General features: G+C 42.2%; 1 protein-coding gene across 4 annotated transcripts in view; it reads right to left on the reverse strand.

Moving 5' to 3' along the window:
- Positions 1–20,241, reverse strand: part of FDFT1 (farnesyl-diphosphate farnesyltransferase 1) — a 35,976-nt gene that overhangs the window by 11,472 nt on the left and 4,263 nt on the right. The window contains exons 2-6 of one of the 4 annotated variants that reach the window (XM_026518887.4): positions 15,005–15,102; positions 13,906–14,089; positions 8,914–9,042; positions 6,317–6,508; positions 1,056–1,232 (exon numbers count right to left, since the gene is read on the reverse strand). In XM_026518887.4, the coding sequence (XP_026374672.1) occupies positions 1,056–1,232; positions 6,317–6,508; positions 8,914–9,042; positions 13,906–14,089; positions 15,005–15,102 (780 nt within the window). Of the gene's footprint in view, positions 1–1,055; positions 1,233–6,316; positions 6,509–8,913; positions 9,043–13,905; positions 14,090–15,004; positions 15,495–20,241 lie in introns of those variants that run through there. The other 3 variants (XM_026518886.4, XM_048212375.2, XM_044391190.3) reach the window with 3 other exon arrangements.

A 20,241-nucleotide genomic window follows, 5' to 3' on the forward strand; every position in this document is an offset into this window, starting at 1 on the left:
GTGGTCTTTGTGTCTTAAATGATTCTTTGGTTTGACCACGAAAGTTCCTTTTTATTTGGAGAAAAACATGAAGTCCATACATCATTTTCTATGCTCAAGTAATGAGTTAGCCAAAAAATGTATCTCAAAATACTATCTACAAAGAATTTTCTATTTTTCCTACAACAAACATAACCATTATACATGAAAAAATAGCATGGAGGTGGGAGACAAGTGGGAAGGGGGGACAGTTCCCATGTTCAATGGCAAATTATTTCTAGGATAAATCGGAACGTAAATCAAGCATGCAGAGTTTAGTTCCAACAACCACTCAAGATTGGTCATTAAAAGATCAAATCAAGGGGCGCCTGAGTGGCTCAGTCGGTTAAGCGTCTGCCTTCGGCTCAGGCCATGATACCAGGGTCCTGGGATCTAGCCCCACATTGGGCTCCTTGCTCAGCATGGAGCCTGCTTCTCCCTCTCCCTCTGCCCTTCCCCCTACTCATGCTCACTCGCTCTCTCAAATAAATAAAATCTAAAAAAAAAAAAAAAGGTCAAATCAAGTTTCCAAATCAGTTAAATCCTATGACTTTCATGAATTTGAGTTAAAAACTGAAATAACTGGTAAAGGCATTTAAAAAAGTGTAAGCTCCCAGAGGACTAAGGGGCTAGTTCCATAGGATCAGGTTGTGTTATCCCGAGTCTGGGAAAAGGACAGCAAAAACTAGGCGCTTAAGTAAGACTCTGTAATGATACACCTTCACCTACATTTTACCCAGCATTCCCCCTAAATCTAAGCCAAAGCTCTAGATTTAATTGTGAGGCTAAGGATCTAAGGAGGCGGAGCTGGGTGTGGTGGTTGTGGGGCAGAGGGGAGGTGTGGTGAAGCACCGCCTGCCTCCCCCCCCCCCCCCCCCGAGCAAAAGAAAATAGACCAGAATCATCTTTTAAAGGACCCATATTCCTGAGTACAGCAACCCAAAATAGTACATGCATTCTCTCCAACCCCATCACCACCACCACGCTGCTCCTTTTAGCTTCCACCTCTCATATACAAGAATAGCTCCATTGCATACCTGTGGAATAGCACAGAAGTTAAACACACTTTGGTTTCTAAGTCTTGAAAGGTAAGTGATGACATCTGGGATGTGGTGTAGTGCGTTGGTTATAAGTTCGTTCAGGCACTGCACGGCTGAATCAATATTCTGTGGCTTAGCAAAATCGCCCAACTTCTTAACATACTTGCTCCAAACCTTCAAAAATAAGTTAGCACGTGTATAAGGGGCAGAATCCACAAGCAATAGGAAAGAATCATTGCGAATAAGAACTATGATCTATAGTAAAGTTTTTCTTAGCTGCGGACTCATCTTTCACCAAGATTGAGTCCGTTTTAAGCTGCACGCAGTGGCTATTTATGACGACCAGTCAGGGTCTGATCACAACCTAGCAGTCAGTTAAGTATTTGGGAAACTGTCCCTTAGCAACACTTAGTACAGCATGTACTAAGCAATACTTTAATTGATGACTTTAGATAAAGAGGACTCCCGTTATTCCAGAAGGCATTAGTCTCCTCCTGAAAAAAATAATCAGATAAATACAAAATCAGCTACAACAGTAGTGCAAGCTAAATGTTAAAAATTCTGAAGATGGTCAGGCCTCAAAGTAATTCATGGTTAACATGGCATTCCCAATTCTGGTAAGAATGCTGCCGAACAAGTGTAAGGGGGAAAATGAGCTGAGTCTATACCATGAGAACATTAACTCCTTGGATCTTAGTAACTCAAAAGTGAAATAACGTCTTCAACTCCAACGGTGGGATTGATTTGACAATTTTTAATGATATTATTTAAAGGAGTCTCTGAAGCTAGCAAAGAACTTACTTTCATTTTTGGTCACTGAAGCTTCCCAAAGAATGCTTATTGTCACTTTATACACTCCTCCAAATAAATGACTGGCCACCACCACTACCATTTTTACAAAATCCCAAATTCCTGCTAAGAGATGCAGAAAGGATGACAGAATTAGGACAGCACCTTTTGGCATTTCCAATGATAAGGGATCTAGGCAGTGACCACAAAGGAAAAGAAAAAGAACCCATAACTTATAAGGAAAAGAAAATTATCCTTAGATTTTCAACAGCCAGTCTGTAAAGCAGAAGAAAATGGGATACCCAAAAATGTGAGCTAAAAATTTTTTTTCTAGGAAAACTTTCAAATATCAAAGCCACAAATTGTTATCAATATGTATAAACATGGGGAATTATTATTTTCATGGGTCTTTCCTATCTACCAGCATGCAAGCTCCAGACAACCAAAATGACTAGAGGCATCAATATAAAGACTGGTGGTGAGCTTAAACTAAGACTAAGTAAGGGGGAAAGGGAGATATTACAGTAGCAATGGTTATCTAATCTGATGATTCAGAAATAAATATAATCATAAAAAATTGGGAATTAGTATAGCATATGCAAAAAATGTCTTCAATTATTTTCAATAATCATTTTGGTGGTAGTAGCATTAGTATCATTATTCAGAGACTGCAGGATCTGTAATGTGGGGAAAAAAAGCAAATGAGTAATCATGGCATATACTAATTCTAGCATCTATGATTTCCTGCAAAGTATGAATCTTGATGAGGAAGAAATGAAGTAGAGATGTAACACAGAGGAGGAGATTATGTAACAACCTACGGTCCTGAGTTTGAATTGGAAATACCAATATAAACTTACAAGGTATTTGAGCTTTAAAACTCAACACATACACAGTGACTATCCCAGGAGCAGCTGCAGTGTTCTTAAGAGCTGGAAGAGTCCAGGGCTCAGGCAAGAAATGTACAAAATGAGCTTAGAACATCTTCACATACCAAAGGGCAAGGAAGCTATCAAAGACTATTAAGAGTCCCCTCATGAGGACATAGGAGCCAACCTGAACCTCTTCCTGACCAAAGGAGGGAAATTTTGAGCTTTAAGAGTGAGTATAATTACAACAGATTAAACCCAGTCAGATAGGGTTTTTTTTTTAAAGAACTAATTTATCTATCTATCTATCTATCTATCTATCTATCTATCTCAGAGAGAGAGAGAGAGAACACAAGCAGGGGGAGCAGGAGACAGAGGGAAAAGCAGTCTCCCTGCTGAGCAAGGAGCCTAATGCGGGACTTGATCCCAGGACTCTGGGATCATGACCTGAGTCGAAGGCAGACACTTACCTGACTGAGCCAACCAGGAGTCCCCAGTCACATATGTCTTAATCCCTGAGTTCATAATGATAGCAAAAAATAACTGGTCACCTTCTGAGGATGACAGAAAATTCATCATCTTTCTTTCTGGGAAAATGAAAATGTTCTAAAACTAACTGTGGTGATAGTAGCACAACTCTGTGAACATACCAAAAAAAAAAAAACCCACTAAAATCTTTAGAAGGATGAACTGTATAGTACGTGAACTCCGTCTCAATAAGGCTGTGATAAAAAAAATACTATTTCGCAACCCCAATAAATTAACAGAACTAGGCATGAAGCCTAATGACTGCTAATATCATAAGTGGGCAAAGATCAGACGTTGTGTGCCTCTCGATAACAGAACACACCATCTTTTTTTTTTTTAAAGATTTTATTTATTTATTTGACAGAGATAGAGACAGCCAGCGAGAGAGGGAACACAAGCAGAGGGAGTGGGAGAGGAAGAAGCAGGCTCATAGTGGAGGAGCCTGATGTGGGGCTCGATCCCATAACGTCGGGATCACGCCCTGAGCCGAAGGCAGACGCTTAACCGCTGTGCCACCCAGGCGCCCCGAGAACACACCATCTTTCAAGAGGCGCATGCTCATTTTTCTTTAGATTAAAACACATTTGGTGTGTTTCAACCCATTGCAGTTTTTATTCTTTTTGATACTCAAATTGTTTCATATGTGGTCAGTGAAAGCCCCTTTAAATTGGATCCTGTACCTTTTTATCCCGTACTTTTTACATTGATAGCCTCCTTACTTCCTGGTGTGACAGTATATTCCAAATTCATTTTGTATACTTCCTGCCCCCACTATTCTGTGTGGTGGGAAATGGTATTAAAAGACCAAACTGGAACACCAGCAGTACATTTTACTACCGGTTTGTTTCTACAACACTTGGTAGAGAGAGCCAGACTTTTTTTTTTAAGAGAATCTGTATCAGGAGTTCATATTGATATTTCTAATTCAGTTTAGGATTATGGGAGTTCTGCTTAACTTTATTAATAGTTTTATATTTGTACCTTTTATTTCAGACTTGGTTCCTAGAATGATACAAACACAATTGCCTATTTGCTATATGTTGGAGTTTCTATAATAGCTTCAGTATTTCAATAACAATATTATTCACAGTATAATTACTGAAAACATTTTATTACTTGGAGTATGTTTACACTACTATGCACCTTGGTTTTTTTCCCTTAATAATATAACCTGGAGATTATTCCCTAGTTGTATAGTTCTTTCTGTGCTCCACCAAGTGAATATACCATAGTTCATTCAATCGGTCCTGTCTAGAAGGACATCTCAGTTGTTTATAAACTGTAACTATTAGAAACAAAGCCGCATCAGTATTATTCAATATCAGTATTAGTCACTTGCCAAGCTACCAGCGCTCAGGGCTGTTTGTACCAGGATATACTCTCACCAGCCACACAGAGTGCCTGTATCCCCAGTCTAGCCTGGCGATTACCAAACTTAGGACTTTTTGCCAATCCGATGCCAGAAATAGTCTCTCAGGGTTCTTTTCTCTCCTTTTTGGTTAAGCTATTTGAACTGACATTTAGTAAGCACCCAGGCTAAAGGTTTTCTCATTTTATTCACACCACCACCCTGTGGTCTAACAGCTATTCAATATTACAGAAGAGGGAAGTGAGCTGTGTGCAGGCCTGCTGACCCATGCTGGGGGGACGTGCCTGGGTGAGAGGCAGTGTGATAACGGGGGGGGGGGGGGGGGAGTGGTGGAGGAGGCAGGCCCCGGCTGGGACCCAGACACTGAGGCGGCCCTTCCAGGTGGCCACTGACTCACTGTGGGTCCTCATACACACCCCATCCCTTCGCTGAGCCTTGGTGTCCAAGGAAGAGCGACCAAGAGCTCTGTGGCAACCCTGCCCCCACAGGAGTCACCTGGGAAGCTTGCCAAACAAGGATGTCTCAGCCCAGGGTAGTTTTAATGTGAATTTTTTATTGATCATCTTCTCAGCTGTTTAAGGATCTTTCTTTTCAAAAAAAAAAGAAAAAAAAAAGATCTTTCTTTCCATGAACAATCTGTTCTTATTTCTTTGCCCAGTTTTCTATAACATAGCTGGTCTTAACTTTTAGCAGTTTTTATATTAGGAATATGAGCCCCATATTTGCAGCATAAGTTGCAAATATTTTCCCTACTTTGTCACCTGCCTTTTTTTCACTTTAAAAGCACTTGGTTGGGGTGCCTGCATGGCTCATTCAGCTAAGCATCTGACTTCAGCTCAGGTCATGCATGATCTCAGGGCTCGGGGATGGAGTCCCACATTGGGCTCCCCACTCAGTGGGGAGACTGCTTCTCCCTCTCCCTCTGCCCCTCCCCCTGCTCATGCTCTGTCTCTCAAATAAATAAAATCTTTAAATAATAAAAAATAAAAAAATTAGAAACACTTGGTTTCAGGAAACCATTTTATGGAAAGCAATAAGCAAATGCTGGAGTAAAATCAGGAAATAGTCCTAAGATTTTCTGGCTTTCCCTCTGAATAAAGCCAATGTCCAAGCCTTTCCTTGTCCTATCCTTTTTTAAAAATTAAGTCAAAGATCAAGATGAACATTCTATAGTTTTCGTCTCTCTAGCATCTTCCTCCTTCCTGCCATAGAATCCTTCTTTTGGGGGGAATCCTTCCTATGTGTGCTGGGAAGATATAATCCAGGTCTGGCCAGAGTACTCAGCCCTCTGGCTGCGGTAACTGATTATGGGTGGGGCACAGGATCCAAGCCCCACCAACTGGGCCTTCCTAAGAACGCTTTGTTAAACTAGCAGATTGTGAGTCATGAGTTGTTATATCCACCACTTGGAGAAAGCCTATCCAAGAGAAAGAATGGGGACAGAGCCTCTCTATGAGTTTGTGTGTGTGTGTGTGTGTGTGTGTGTGTGTGTGTGTGTGTGTGTGTGTATGACTATATATAGTCTGAACCCCTGGATTTAGCCAGTCTACCATGAAGCAAACTAAATCCTAACCTGTTTTATACATTTTCTTACATTGTCTAAGGTAGTTTGATTCACATATCTATCACCTGCAACCAAAAGATTTGTTTTGTTTTCAGAAAGTATTTAAAATTATTTTTCCCAAATCCCCTAGATCTATTACCTCTTGAGGCCAAAACTCTCTTCCTTCTCGCTGGTCTTCCAGATAATCACGAATGATGTTTGTTTTCTGCAAAAACAGGCCCATAGAATTGGCACACTCTAGGTCTTCACCAACTAAGGGATCTTCTAACTCTGAGGCTGAGAACAGACGGGAAAGGCCAATTCCCACCAGTCCAGCAACATAGTGACAGTACTGTAAGAAATGATGAAGTATTTACTAAAATGGAAACACCCAAGATCATTAGCTACAAAAAAAAAAAAACCAAAAAAAACCCCCAAAACCAAAAAACAAAACCCCAAAACAGTTTCCAAACAGAATGTACAAGATCTCATTTTGATTAAAAAACACAAATATACATATGTACTACGGCTCTGTTCTTGCCACTGTTTTAAGCACTCTGCATATTCAATCCTCACAAACACCTTTATGAGGCATGCATCATTACCATCACCATTTTACAGATGTGCAAACTAGGGCAAACAGAGGTTAGTTAATTGACTGCCCCAAATCACTCATCTGGAAGACAAAGGGCAGGGACTCAAAGCCAGGTAGTCTGGCTTATGAGGCAGGCTCTAACAACTTCGCTGAAACTGCCTCTTCTCAAAAGAGATCTTGGTAAATGTCATTCTTGATTGTCAAAGAGTTTTTTTCCTGTAAAAGTGGTTTTTCAAAGCTATCCTCTCCTGAAAACAGTATTCCAAGACAACTTAATGCAATACTCTTACAAAATGAATGTCCATTACACAATTTAAGAAGTGGAGAGCAGTTAAAGAAGGTACACTCTGGGGTGGACATTAGGAAGGGTAAAAGTTCGGGAAAGACCAAAGGAGGGCTCTGGATGAAAGTAAGACAAAGCCAGACTAATGAAAGGGCAGAATGAAATGGCAAAGAGAAAAGTACTTGAAATATGGTCTAAGAAAGGAAGAATCTGGAAAGAGTATAGATATGCTAAAATATACAGAGAAATGAGCTGCAGACAGCTACAAGAAGTTTAAAAAGAATTACTAGAAATTAAAGAACATAGTATGTCCTTAGTGCTGCCCAAGGAAAAGTAGATTTTAAGATAATAGTTCTTCGGATAGAAATACTCCTAGAATGGAAGGAGTCTTCTTCCTTCAAAGTTGGGGGTAGGCGGAGCGGATCACTAAAAGTACTGAATTTCATCTAATCAGAACTTGTATTCAACAAGCTATCATTGGGTCTCCTGAATAGGTCTGCACGGCAGAAAAGGGAGTCAACTGTGCAGCTAACCAGTGCTGATTTTCGGCCAGGAGGAGTTTCAGCTTTAACTTTAAATTCATAAATGAATAATTCCAACAGCAACCTCACTCATGCTAACTTGGAGAGCATAAGCCAGCAGCCCCAAAGATGTTGCCAGTAAGTTTTGAGGATCGAAGGATTAAGAGGCCAGACTTTGAACCTACACTCACCCAAGGAGTATGTATGTAGTTGAGTCTCTTCTGAGATCCCAACTTAAACACTATTAAAGATATAAAATACACACATAGTTCAGATGTTTAACATGTCTTTGCTTCCACTGGGGAAATGAAGAAGTCTCACAAACATCTTTCCTATGGAAAATGGGCAAGACCCCCCTTTCCTATCCGGTGTTTCGATGTTTAGTTTAGTCCCCATTGTCAATTAGGTCACTTTGTCTGGATAAGCACTTTCTCCCTGCCCCCTCACTCCTCCCCTGGCCAATATCCTCCACAGCTGCTGCTCAGGAATAAACTCGGGCCAAAGAAAAGCCATTATAATTTTATCTGCCACATCATCTGCTCTCACAGCCCTTTCCAGCTACCCTGTCTCCTGAGGAAGACAATCTCATCCACGTAGGGTCTCCCACTGCTAATCCCCACACGGATTCGTTTATAACCGCCATATGAACTTGGGGAGGGAGGTCGAGAAACTTGGAACTTCTCCTATCGTGTTAATTGTGTAAGGAGATGATGGGAAAGGAAGAAGTAAGGTACTGGAGAGGTACTCACTCCTCAGCACAACACACCTACGATCCTAAGTTAGTACCTCTGGATTCTCCTAACTTGGAAAGGAAACACACATACAATTTAACAGTTTAAGTGATACCTATTTCTCGTCAACAAATGGGGTCAAGCTGGCACGGAATTTAAAAGTCATCTTGTGCAAAGATGGAACTGGAGATTGATTCAGATACTAAGGTGTGTCTACATACACACATACTCAGTAATGGAAGAAAGTAAATAACAAAAAACACATTGTTAAGATGTGAAAACCTCGGGTATCTCTATATTACATGAAGTAATTTGGCCATTTATTTAAAATTTCACAGCAAGTCAGAGGCACTTTTAGAAGCTTCATGTCTGTACCTCGGGGACAGGTTATATTCACTTTGGCCTAACTTAATGGTAAACTCCGTAGGGCAGGGATTATTTCAAGCATTCAACTATAAGCCCCTTTATTAAGTGTTTATGATGAGACATTCAAGCTACATAGGAGGGTTGTAAAACCAGAACGTTTGGAACCGGTAGACAACTTTATTCCTCACTCCGAACTTCACAGCGCATACTGCCAGCTCTGTCCTACTCACCACACAGCAACGCTGCTTTGTAAACACTGACCTTGTCCCACTCCTGTTCAGAAGTTACGTGTTTATCCAAAAACTCCGCCATCCCAAATCCCATTTTCCGGCAAACGTCAACAATCACTGTTTGATATTTCTCAGCCAAATTTCTAAACTCGAGGGAGATCTGAAATGGAAATCACAAAAAACAGAAAATATGAAATACATATTTACACTGGGAACCAACATGGTACCTACAGATCATAAAACAAAGCAATAGTAGAATTAATATTAGAACTGTGCTAGTTTTCTACATATTGCATAATAAGCTCAGAAATGTTATAATTGTTAAAATAGAAGGATCTAAAAATGCTGAAGTTTCTAGACTCAAAAGAAAATCAAAGTCTCACTCTACACTCATCTTTCCAACAGATAATAAATGAGGTGCTTCAACATAAAGTGGACATAAATGTAAGAATTTTAGGAAGAACGCCTCCTTTCAGACAAACCTCATGACAGGGAAGACTCATTCCTGCAAACATGTATCAAGCACTTCCTACTTCACAAGCTTTGTTCTAGGCACTGGGGATACACAGCCTGGAAAGGAACAGAAACTTCAGCCCCAGTACAGTTTACATTCTACTGAGGAGATCAGCCAACCGTTTTCTATCATCAATTTCCCAATTTCTATCAGGAAGTTATAATGTCTCCCCCACTATAAGGCTACACATTTTAATTCCTTAAACAACTCAATTTAGCTCAATCTGAGGCACGGTACCCAACATTTTTTTTTTCATTGTCTGAGCTCTAATGTAGAAATTGTACTGATGGGTTTTAAATTCATTGCTATTGCACAACATCCTGTTTAAGTTTAAAGAAGTATTTCTAGATGATCAAAATACAGTATAGAAACACCACAAAACTTCTTAAAATGCTGCAAAATATTACTAGAGCCAACACACAATACTGAAAAAAGTTAACAGACTTTATTAAGCATCAAAAGTGAGAAATACTTGGTGTATGTCTACAGAAAGGTTAGAAAAGCTTCCTCAGGAAACACCTATATTTAAGGACCTGAGGGGAAAACCAGCTGGTTACACAGCACCAAAGCGATTCAGAAGCCTAAGAAACCTTAGGACTACTCTGATCAACATCAACTGTGAAACTCCCCCACAATCCATAAAATTAACCCAGTCTTTCCACAATGCTGTTCTTTCCAGAATAGTTGTTCCAAGACAGCCAAAATGTCCTTCCTATTGTGGATTGAAACAAATGAGCAACTGTATGAAAGGGTATCTGAATCCCTGAAATCTCCCTATGACCCCATTCTTTCAACAGACCCTGGACTAGGTCATTCTATTTAAGGGAGCAAAGCCCGGTGAGGTGGGGGGAGGAGTGGCTTGATTCTGAATTAGGTTACTCCAAAATGAAGTAAACACTTCACTGCTGAATGAGAACAATCCCCTTCAACAACTTTTGGGGACTTATTATCTAATGCAAAAAAAATGGAAACAAAAATACCTAGGGAAAAGTGATGTTTTCCCAGACACGGGAAGGAGGGAGAGAGCCCTGCTGACTCCTCCACACTAGGCACCCAATTTCACGACTCTGTAGGAGTGACGAGCTCTGCCGAGTGAAATGAACCACAAGGCCTTTTTACTGTCCCTCCAGGTAATTGTTCGACAACTACAGTAGATTTGTAGGGGCTTAAGTCACTCTCTGGTGACTCAAGTACACGAAGGAAGGATATCATGGTGAATCCACTAGCATAATGGAGGAGGACCAAATACCAAGTAGGGGTCAAAGGTGCAGGACACTTCCATTCACCTACAAATAAAAATTTCCTATGAACTTCAGGACGTTGACGGTATGACCAAACACTGGGTAATTCTACCTTCTTCCCTTATATGCAAAATTCTGTTTTCAACCATTTTTTTTTTCTGGAAAAACCAATAGTTTCATTGTTTTTAACCAATTTTTAAAAGAGCAGAAAAGTATGCCAGTGATTAAATGTTAAAACTACATTACCATAAAATAATACAAATAGTAAATCAATAATGAAATATATTTCATAACTAATTCATAGCTCAATAAATGTATGTTATCATTGCTATTAGCATTTAAAAATAACCCTATGCTATTCCTTAAGTTGTGTTTAAGGGTAGATCTCCAAGACCACCAGTTTCTACCAGTACCAGGTGAAAAAGATACACTCTAATCTAATCCATAATATACAGTGAAAGCTCTAGAAAGCCTGGCTTCAAACGATACCAACTAATGACCACTAAAGCATGAAACACCAGGTTCAATTTCAATGCACACACATTGAGGAAGGGCTCACTTGGTGAGAATACTTTGTCTAGGCTTATGCCTGAAGTCTGTGGGGCCCGGGACAAGAGCACAAATGGAGGCCCACATACCGTACTGGCTCAAAATCTTGAAATTATCAGTCACACTAGTAACTTGTTAAACAGTATGCGCTATTCTCGGGCTTTTACAAAGACACCTTCACCACACCCTGAAAGACTCAGATGTGAATTTAAATTTCTCTCAGGGCTTTGTTCCAAAATGCAGCAGAGCAGAGACTGCTGATCCCCAGCTCCCAGCCTGCACCCTGGCCTTCCCACTCCCAGCTCTGTCTAGCACCAGAAGGCCTAGGGGCAGGATCGCTGGTATATGGTTCATCCTGGAGAAGACAGACCTGAGGAAACAGACTGCAAACCCAGGAAGTAGGCTCAGGGAATCGAGGGCAGGGAATTCCACACAGCCAGAACATAGTCTAGAAGGGGAGCTGCATAAGCTCTGGGCAGGCACACTCCCATGGCCCTGGGGACCCCTCACCTCTTTGAGTAGGGCCTTCTAAAGTGAGAGGCCAGGAGGGGGGGGGGGGCTTCTTACCTCAGTCTAAGAGCAGTATTGTGTGAGTGAGTCCAAGTTATCTGTTCTGCCTTAGGACCTCGCCCAAAACCGACGGTACACCTAACCCAAGAAGACTGCACTACCCTTCAAATTGTGCATCCTGTCTCAAGGAGATGCTGGGACAGATCAGCAGGTGCACAAAGCATTCCGTACGAAAATAAGACACTATGACTTTTCATATATTCCTATCTCAACCGGAAGGACAGGCTGAAAGGACCTCCAATTCAAAGTTACATCCTCACGAAACACATAGCTTCATATGTTTCACATTCTTAAGGATATAAAAGGTTAACACCAGCGAAATAGTGATGCCTGGCCTGTGCCCTCTGCTCCCTTCTACACTGCCAGGGGGAGTCTCTGCTCTCAGGAGGGGAGTATCTTTCTGCTTTCACCCTACTACCCAACACAGGAAAAGATCAATTTCATGTTGAAATTTGCTTGAACAAACTGTTGTTTTTCCACTGGAATGCAGTAATTCTTTATAAAGAAGACTTTGGTTTTCTAAGCATATTGAAATATTAGCTAAACATTTACTAGCTATACCCCCCCCCCAAATTATTCTGACATTCACACATTTTCATATTCTCTCATTTTGGCTGAGTGGGTAGGGCTGCCTTGATTTTTAAAATACCGATGACCTTTAGTCCATGACTAGAAAGTATTTGTTATGAATCTACCCAATTCGGAAATAGTTTGGAAGGGTTTTTTGGTTTTGGAGGCTCTAGCTAGAATACAACTTTTTTAAGTGAGAATACACATCAGTTATAAATGCTATGGGACCCTGTTTGCAGCACTTCCTCTGTGTTAGCAGAGTTTCACAAGCTCATCAGTGAATGGCCCCAGATTTCCAGTCAGAGGACACCCAGCCTCTGGTCACGTGAGAGATGTCCTGGGAGAGCCAAAATCACTGGTACCTTCTCTAGGTGAGCTCTCTCATTCCCCATCTAATTCTTCTTCACAGGTCTTTTTCCTTTTTCTTCTTTTCTACTGTATTGTACTGTATCAGCTCCATCTAATTACTCCTCACAGGTTTTTTTCTTTTGGTTTGAACTTTATTGTCTTTTATTTTTATCTCTGACAGCAAAGACATCATCTCAGTAATCTGAAATAGCCCTTGATCCAAAGAAGTCTCTCAAACATTCTTTTGTATCAGGTGGATTCCTCCCTTCCCCACTCAGGAATATAGATCTGTTTCAGTAGCAACGGCCTGAGGACTATTCTTTTCCCCAAATTCTGGCAACTGCGTACAAAAAGAAGGGCTTCTTTGGTCTATTAGAGAACATGAGACTTCACTAAATCAACCTTTTATTTATGAGATATGAAAGAAGTACTTATTTGTGTGATAAGACATGCAAATTCCTGAAAAGTAAGACCTAGTCACATATATAACATAACCTTGCCAATTTTCTAAAACTCAAGATTTTAATCACAACCCACTTTAGTCCAACGGAATGGACTGAATACCTAATATATATAGAATACTTAGAATATAGCAGGCACTCCTCTATGTACTTTATACATACGAACTTATCAATCCTCAGAACTCTAACTTTACAAATGAGGAAGCTGAGGCAGAGAAACTTAGGAACTTGTCCAGGTTCACACAGCTGTAAGTGACAGAAGATCACCCTGCTTCGGTCCTTCCCCCAGCTGGACCCATCCTGAACAGTATATCCATGCTACCAGGCTAAGGGTACCAGAAGCCAGCAGCCCTCTACACTCAGGCTGTATTAGATAGGCAACAGGTTTTGTGAGCGAGCCTGAGAATCCAACTTTTACAACGCTGGAATTAGAATGTATTTTTCCAAAGGAAGAAACACTGGACTATCTTGACTCTTTTAAACCTCACAACAATATGAGGCAGGTACTGTTATTATCTCTATAAATAGAGAAACTGACGTTTACACAGGACACATCACTCCGCACCAGGTAATAACTGGAAGAGATGGGATTCCCACCCAGGCAGTGTGGCTTCAGAGTCTCGGCTACCGGAGTTCTTACCCATCACATTAGATTACGCTGCCCTCACACTGCTTATTTTGCTGTTCTCTACAGGGATGAGGGGTGGCTGACAACTACATCATCAGTTATACAAACAACCACACGCAGAAGAGAGCTGTAATTCCGCTACCGTTGGGAAGTCCTCTAGCACTTGCCGATCCTTCTCCTTGCTCTCCATATACCGCCAGTCTGGTTCGTAAAGGTAAGAGTGAAAGTTGTGTAGCAGTGGAACCTTCTTTTCTACACTGATGGTCATGTCATCTTCCAGAGTGTCCAGAGCTCGGAGGACCAGATAAAATATGCATACGGCATGACTGTAAAAACGGAATAACTATTAATATAACGGGACAAACGTTCCAAGATATTTATTTTAAAATACACGTCATTTATGCAAACCCTCCTACAGCCCTACCTCTAAAGAACTATGAAAGGATAGCCAAAGGTTTTTGTACTCAGCGAGACATCTTAGTTTTCCTTTCTTGGATGGGAACAATGAACTTCAGTGGTTTATTCAGAAAAAACAAAATTAAAATAAAACCCTACCAGCTGGATGTCACAACTACTTCCAGAATGAGTTACATTTAACAAACACAGAACAAATGTACAACGATCAACAGGCCAAGTGTTTACATGGAACTATTTTTGCAGATAAAAAATATAGTCAAAAGACACAGTAACTTTTCAGTATAAATACTATCATACACAAAGGCAATTTGTCTAGGTTCATGTATGAATCTGCCCAGAAGCAGCTTGGACTGGTTCAGTCAGGAGTCCTAAATTTGAGCACCAGGTGGGGTACAGAGATTACTGAAATAAAACTTTAAAAAAAAAAAAGCAACTTCATTAGAATTAACCCCATATACTAGAATTGCAAAGTAGCATGGTGAAGCCAAGAAAAATGCATGACCTACTCAGAGACAGGTTCAGCTGCCAGGACTAAAAAAAGTTAATAAACACCACCATCCCCCACCCCGATTCCTCCCCGCTTCCCTGAAAGAGCTGGGCCCACAGGGACACTATTAGATGGCAAAGTGCCTGGAAGGGCATTCTAAAGTAAACACATGGGTGTTCCAACCAGAACATTTCCTTCACTCTGGTGGGGCACGCTCTAGCTGAGCCACAGCGGAGACTGCAACGCTAGGGGCTGTCAGAAAGTAGCCTCGAGCGGCTCAATGTCCCCGGGAAAAGCTCTCCTCCCCCAAGTGAAAAGGAGCTGTCTGGCCACTCACCGCATTTCCCCATCCAGCGCCTCAATGACAGCTGCAAAACTGCGACTGGTCTGATTGAGATACTTGTAGCAAGTTTTCAAGCTGCTGCTCAGCGAGTCCTGGGGGCAGAGAAGACACACGGAGGTGGGAGATGTGGACGAGCAGGAGTGGGACTGGGGCAGGCGGCCAGCTGCCGGCGGGGTCCGCAGCCTGCCGCAGACGCCCTCTCCCCGCGGCCAGTCCTTGGACGGCCAGGCGGCGGGAGACAAGGGGCAGCCGCGCGGCGGGGAGCCTGCGCCCGTGCCCGTGCCTCGGGGTGCCGCGGTGGGGCTCAGAACTAACGTCCGCTTGAACAGGGACATGGCCTTGGTGCCGCAGGCGGCCACGGCCATGGGAATCGTAGGGCCTGCGTAGAGTTTTTCCTCCATAGACCCGAGCGGGGCTGGGAGGCGCCCCCGAGGGGCGGGGCAGGCTCTCCCTCCACCCCTGCAGGCTCGCGGGTGGCCTGCCCCGCCCCCCAACTGGGGACGGAGGTCAACCCCGCCCCTGTCCCGCCCCGCCCCCTGCCCCCCCCACCCGCCTGCCACCCCTTCGCCACCGGTGCCTCCCTCCAAGTCTTCCCCTTGTTCCCGGAACCCACCGGTAGCTAGCGGAGCCCAGGTCACTCAGAGAAGCTGGCTCTTCCTCCTGGTGCCAGAATCTTTCCTTCACCAAACTTTAGTCTGGCTCCACTGAACCCTCCACTCTTGTACTTCTATGTCTATCCCTGCATCGCCCAATTTTAGCAAGAATCCTGCTACTGATCACCCCGCCTGGTCCGGCAGGGTTCCTCATTCCCCATTATCCCATCGCTCTGGTCGGCCTCCAGCGGGAATCCCGTTAGGTTAGGTCGTTTGGCGAGAATGGCCCTCACCCCAAATGTTCCACCTTCGTTATTTTCCATCCACCGACCCCTCCACTCTGCTCCTTGGCTAGAAATTCCCACTTTTCCTTGTTGTATTCAATATTGAGCCCAGTTCTATACTGAGGTCTCTTTTCCCCTACTGCAATGGCTATTCTGAATAAAACCTGTTTTTACTGCTTTAACTACTGTCCACCTCTGACTTTTCTTTAACACCTCTTAAATGTCTTCTATCCTCCTGAAAGCTATTACTTTTAAGATTTCTAATCCTCTTTCTCTTTCAAATTAGTGAGCTATAATGAGCTGCTTTCTGAACTTTACTCTTCCCTAAGGAAAACAAGAATCGTTTTTTCCAGGAAAAAAAAAAGCCATAGTTTCAAAGCAAGCATAGCTGAAAGACCTGCTGTGTGTTTGTTTTAGACAGACTTTAATTTTAGAGTTGTTTTACGTTCGGAGGAAAACTGAGTGGAAAGTACAGAGTTCCCATATATCCTGCCAGCCCGCGGTATCCCTCTCTTTTTAAGAGAACGAAAACATTTGAAATATCTAACAGAAGAGTGGTTAAAAATATACATATGGCATATCCACTGGTGGGAAATACTGCAGTCGCTTTAGAATGTTAACAGTGAACCTTGGACCCTAGTGGACCCATGTTTTTTTTATATGTATATTATTTCCTCAATTTCCTATCATGGATGCATATCATATTACCAAGAGTAAAGCTTTAAAGAAAATCACATAATCATGAGAATTTCATTTCCTTGCCATGTTCAATAAAAAATGATTAGTAAAAATTGATGTTTACTGAGCACCATATATTAGTAAAATCATTTCATGCAGTGTCTGGCATATAAATATACTCAGTGAAGGTTTGATGAATAAATGAATATCTTCAGAGTATTTATTTATTTATTTTTAAGACATTTTATTTATCTGACGGAGAGCGAGCAAGCAAGTGAGTGCATAAGCAGGGGGAACAGCAGAGGCAGAGGGAGAAGCAGACCCCCGCTAAGCTGAGGTGGGGGGGGGGGGAGCCGGACTCCTGGGTCATGACCTGAACCAAAGGCAGACACTTAACCAACTGAGCCACCCACATGCTCCTGTTCAGAGTATTTAAAAACCATTCACCATCTCCTTCGCTCTCCAGTGTGGAGAGGCCAGGCTTTGCAATCAAGTAAGACACAGAATAACAGGTATTACTGAGCTCTATGGCAGCTCTTCACAGGAACCGTTGTTACCAGGTCACAGTGATTCCTTTCACCGCATTGCCCAGCGTTTTAATCCTCCGCTACAACTAATGGTTTGGGGGCTGACTTCTAACCATGAGCTCCAATAAAAGCTGGACAGGTTTTTGAAGAGCAACAACCTTAAGGAATACAAGCCCTGCTTATCAACACACCTCCACTCTGAAAATGAGCAAGGTCCATAAATCCCTTCCCTGTCGCCTTCCCTCACCATTCTTTTTCCTGTCACCTATTTGCTTCAGTTCCTCACTCCATAACAGTAATTTCCTCAAATTACCAGGACGATACAGGAAGACAGAACTATTAAGCACTGGAGAACTTGACTCACTATGAAAATTTCCACTGCTTGATTCCCATGCGCTGGCAGGGAGGAGAGGGTGGAAAAAAGACCAGAGCTAACTGCTGCCTGTCTCTAGAGCCTCCTGATGCTTCCCACTGCTGTGTGACAGGAAGCACACTCCCGCACACTCCCAAGAACTCTCAAGTGAGAGAAAAACAGGGATGAAGGGCATTTGGAGGAAGACTGTGCAATGGCTAGAAGAGCAAGGCTGAACTCCCAGACTGGGACTCCCAGGAAAGACAGTCCCACAGGTGAACAGCTACCAACCATTCCCACATTTTTCCTTCAGACTTCAATGCAGGTTCCTCAGAATGGGGAGAAACCCCCCAAATAACCAAATTTATGTTTAACAGTAAGATTAATAACTACCGTTTACTGGGCAGCTACTGCATACCAAGCACAATACAAATATTACTTTTTATTCTTACAAAACCCTTTAAGGAAGATATTACAGACCTATATTCACTTTCATTCAAACTTCATGGCCAGATGTATGGCAGAATTCAGAATTTTTAGCGCTTTAGGAAATAGGCAATAAGATGCATATACAGCCCCAACTGCTATGGAGTAATATCCCATAATTAACTGTTAATATTTCTTCAGCAAAACATTTGAATATTTATACTAAGCCAGGATCACTTCAAGTCGGGGCAGGTTTGCTGTCAAATGACTTTGAGTGAGATTTAGGAAAACACTCCTCATTTTCAGACCATTTCCAAGTTGAGAAATCGTGGTTCAGGAACTGTGATTAGTATCTCTATTTTATATATGAAGAAACTGTTGCCTGGAGGTTAAGTTACCAAAAGTTATTCAGCTAAGAGTCAGGATTTAGACTTAAGAGAGGCCAGAAATGCATGATATAAAACCCTGCTTTTTCCATGATGTGCCCTGTGAGTGATCACACAACTTGCAGGCGGCAGCATGACCTGATTTATGGATCGGCTCCTAAAAATCCAGTAGAAATCAAGTTTACTGAACCCTAAATTCCTACAGCCAAATCCTTCTGTGATAGAAATAGTCAGCCATCTGGGGCGCCTGGGTGGCACAGTCGTTAAGCGTCTGCCTTCGGCTCAGGGCGTGATCCCGGCGTTCTGGGATCGAGCCCCACATCAGGCTCCTCCGCTGGGAGCCTGCTTCTCCCTCTCCCACTCCCCCTGCTGTGTTCCCTCTCTCGCTGGCTGTCTCTCTGTCAAATAAATAAATAATCTTTAAAAAAAAAAAAAAAAGAAATAGTCAGCCATCAATATCTGCTAAGTGCACATTTTCCCCCAGTTTCTTTGTTACTTAAGAGTGAAAGGGGACGCCTGGGTGGCTCAGCCGGTTAAGCCTCTGCCTTCCGCTCAGGTCCTGGGATCAAGCCTGGCATCAAGCTCCCTGCTCAAGGGGGAATCTGCTTCTCCCTCTTTCCACCCTCTCCCCCTGCTCCTGCTCACTCTCTCAAATAAATAAAATCTTAAAAAAGAGAGAGAGAGAAACTAAGATCATGTTAAGTGAAAGAAAATATGTGTTCCTATGTTTCCTCTATATTCAACCATTTTCTTTTTTAATGGCTCTTGGGGCTTTTAGGACTCAAAAAAACTGCGAGCAACAAAACAAATAATATTGTACTATATTGTTCATCAAATCATAGAGCTAAGAGTCTCACTTAAAAAAAAAAATCAAGGGATTATTGTATGGAAAGTCTCTCTCCTACCCCTTACCACTTCTCTCTCTAGGGGTGATAACCAACACTACCATTTTCTCCAAAAGTCGTATTTTATAGAGAGGAAAATGAGTCTCAGAGAAGTTTCTGGACCAAATCACAACCCTATAAATTGTGTCCCCTGACTTTAGACACTCAGATCCTTTGCCCTGCTATTATTTTTCTTTGTAGTATTTACCCCCCTCCACCTGAAATATTACATACAATAGACTCTTGAACAATGTGGGGATAAGGGGCATGGACCACCACACAGCCAAAAATCTGCGTATAACTTTTACTCCCCCAAAACTTAACTACTCATAGCCTGCCATTAGCAGAAGCCTTACTGATAACAGTCGATTAACACTTAGATTTTGTATGTTATATACTGTATTCTTACAATACAGCAAGCTTGAGAAAAGAGAAAATAAAAAAAGAAAATACATTTACAGTACTGTACTGTATTTATCAGAAAAAAATCCATGTATAAGTAAATCTACACAGTTCAAAGCCATATTGTTTCAGGGTCAACTGCTTTTTCTTCATTCTGTCTTCCTTCAGAATGTAAGTAAGTTTCATAAAAGCAAGGTCTTCACCGATCTTGTTCACTCTTGTATCTCTAGCACCTGAGACATTATCTGCCACGCAATTGGTGGTCACAAATTTTTAAAGGAAGGAAGGGGGGAAGAAGGGGGGGAGGGAAGGATGGAAGCTATTATACACCAGGTTGGGAAGGGAAGAAAGGAACTAGGAATTATAGAGTGTCTGCGATGTGCCAGGAGCACGTTTGACAGTGCTGGGATCCGATCAGCTGTCTGGGGCCAAACCTGAGCTCTTCATTGCAGGCAGCCTCCAAACCGGGAGCATGGAGGTTGTCAGAGTAGCCTGGGTGTGCACCCTGGAACCACTACTTGAACAAGTTATCTGATTACTTTATGCCACTGTTTGCTAACCTGGAAAAAGAGCCGTAATAATAGTGCTTGTCGCTTTAAGGTTGTTGTCAAGATAGACTAAGTGTGATGAGTTACAAAAGGGCCACAAAAGTTTGTGGCTCTTTCCATCAAGGTATGGGGTCTCTCTCTGCCTCCCTGA

The sequence above is a fragment of the Ursus arctos genome, unplaced genomic scaffold (genome assembly GCF_023065955.2).
Source record: "Ursus arctos isolate Adak ecotype North America unplaced genomic scaffold, UrsArc2.0 scaffold_11, whole genome shotgun sequence".
Classification (NCBI taxonomy): domain Eukaryota; kingdom Metazoa; phylum Chordata; class Mammalia; order Carnivora; family Ursidae; genus Ursus; species Ursus arctos.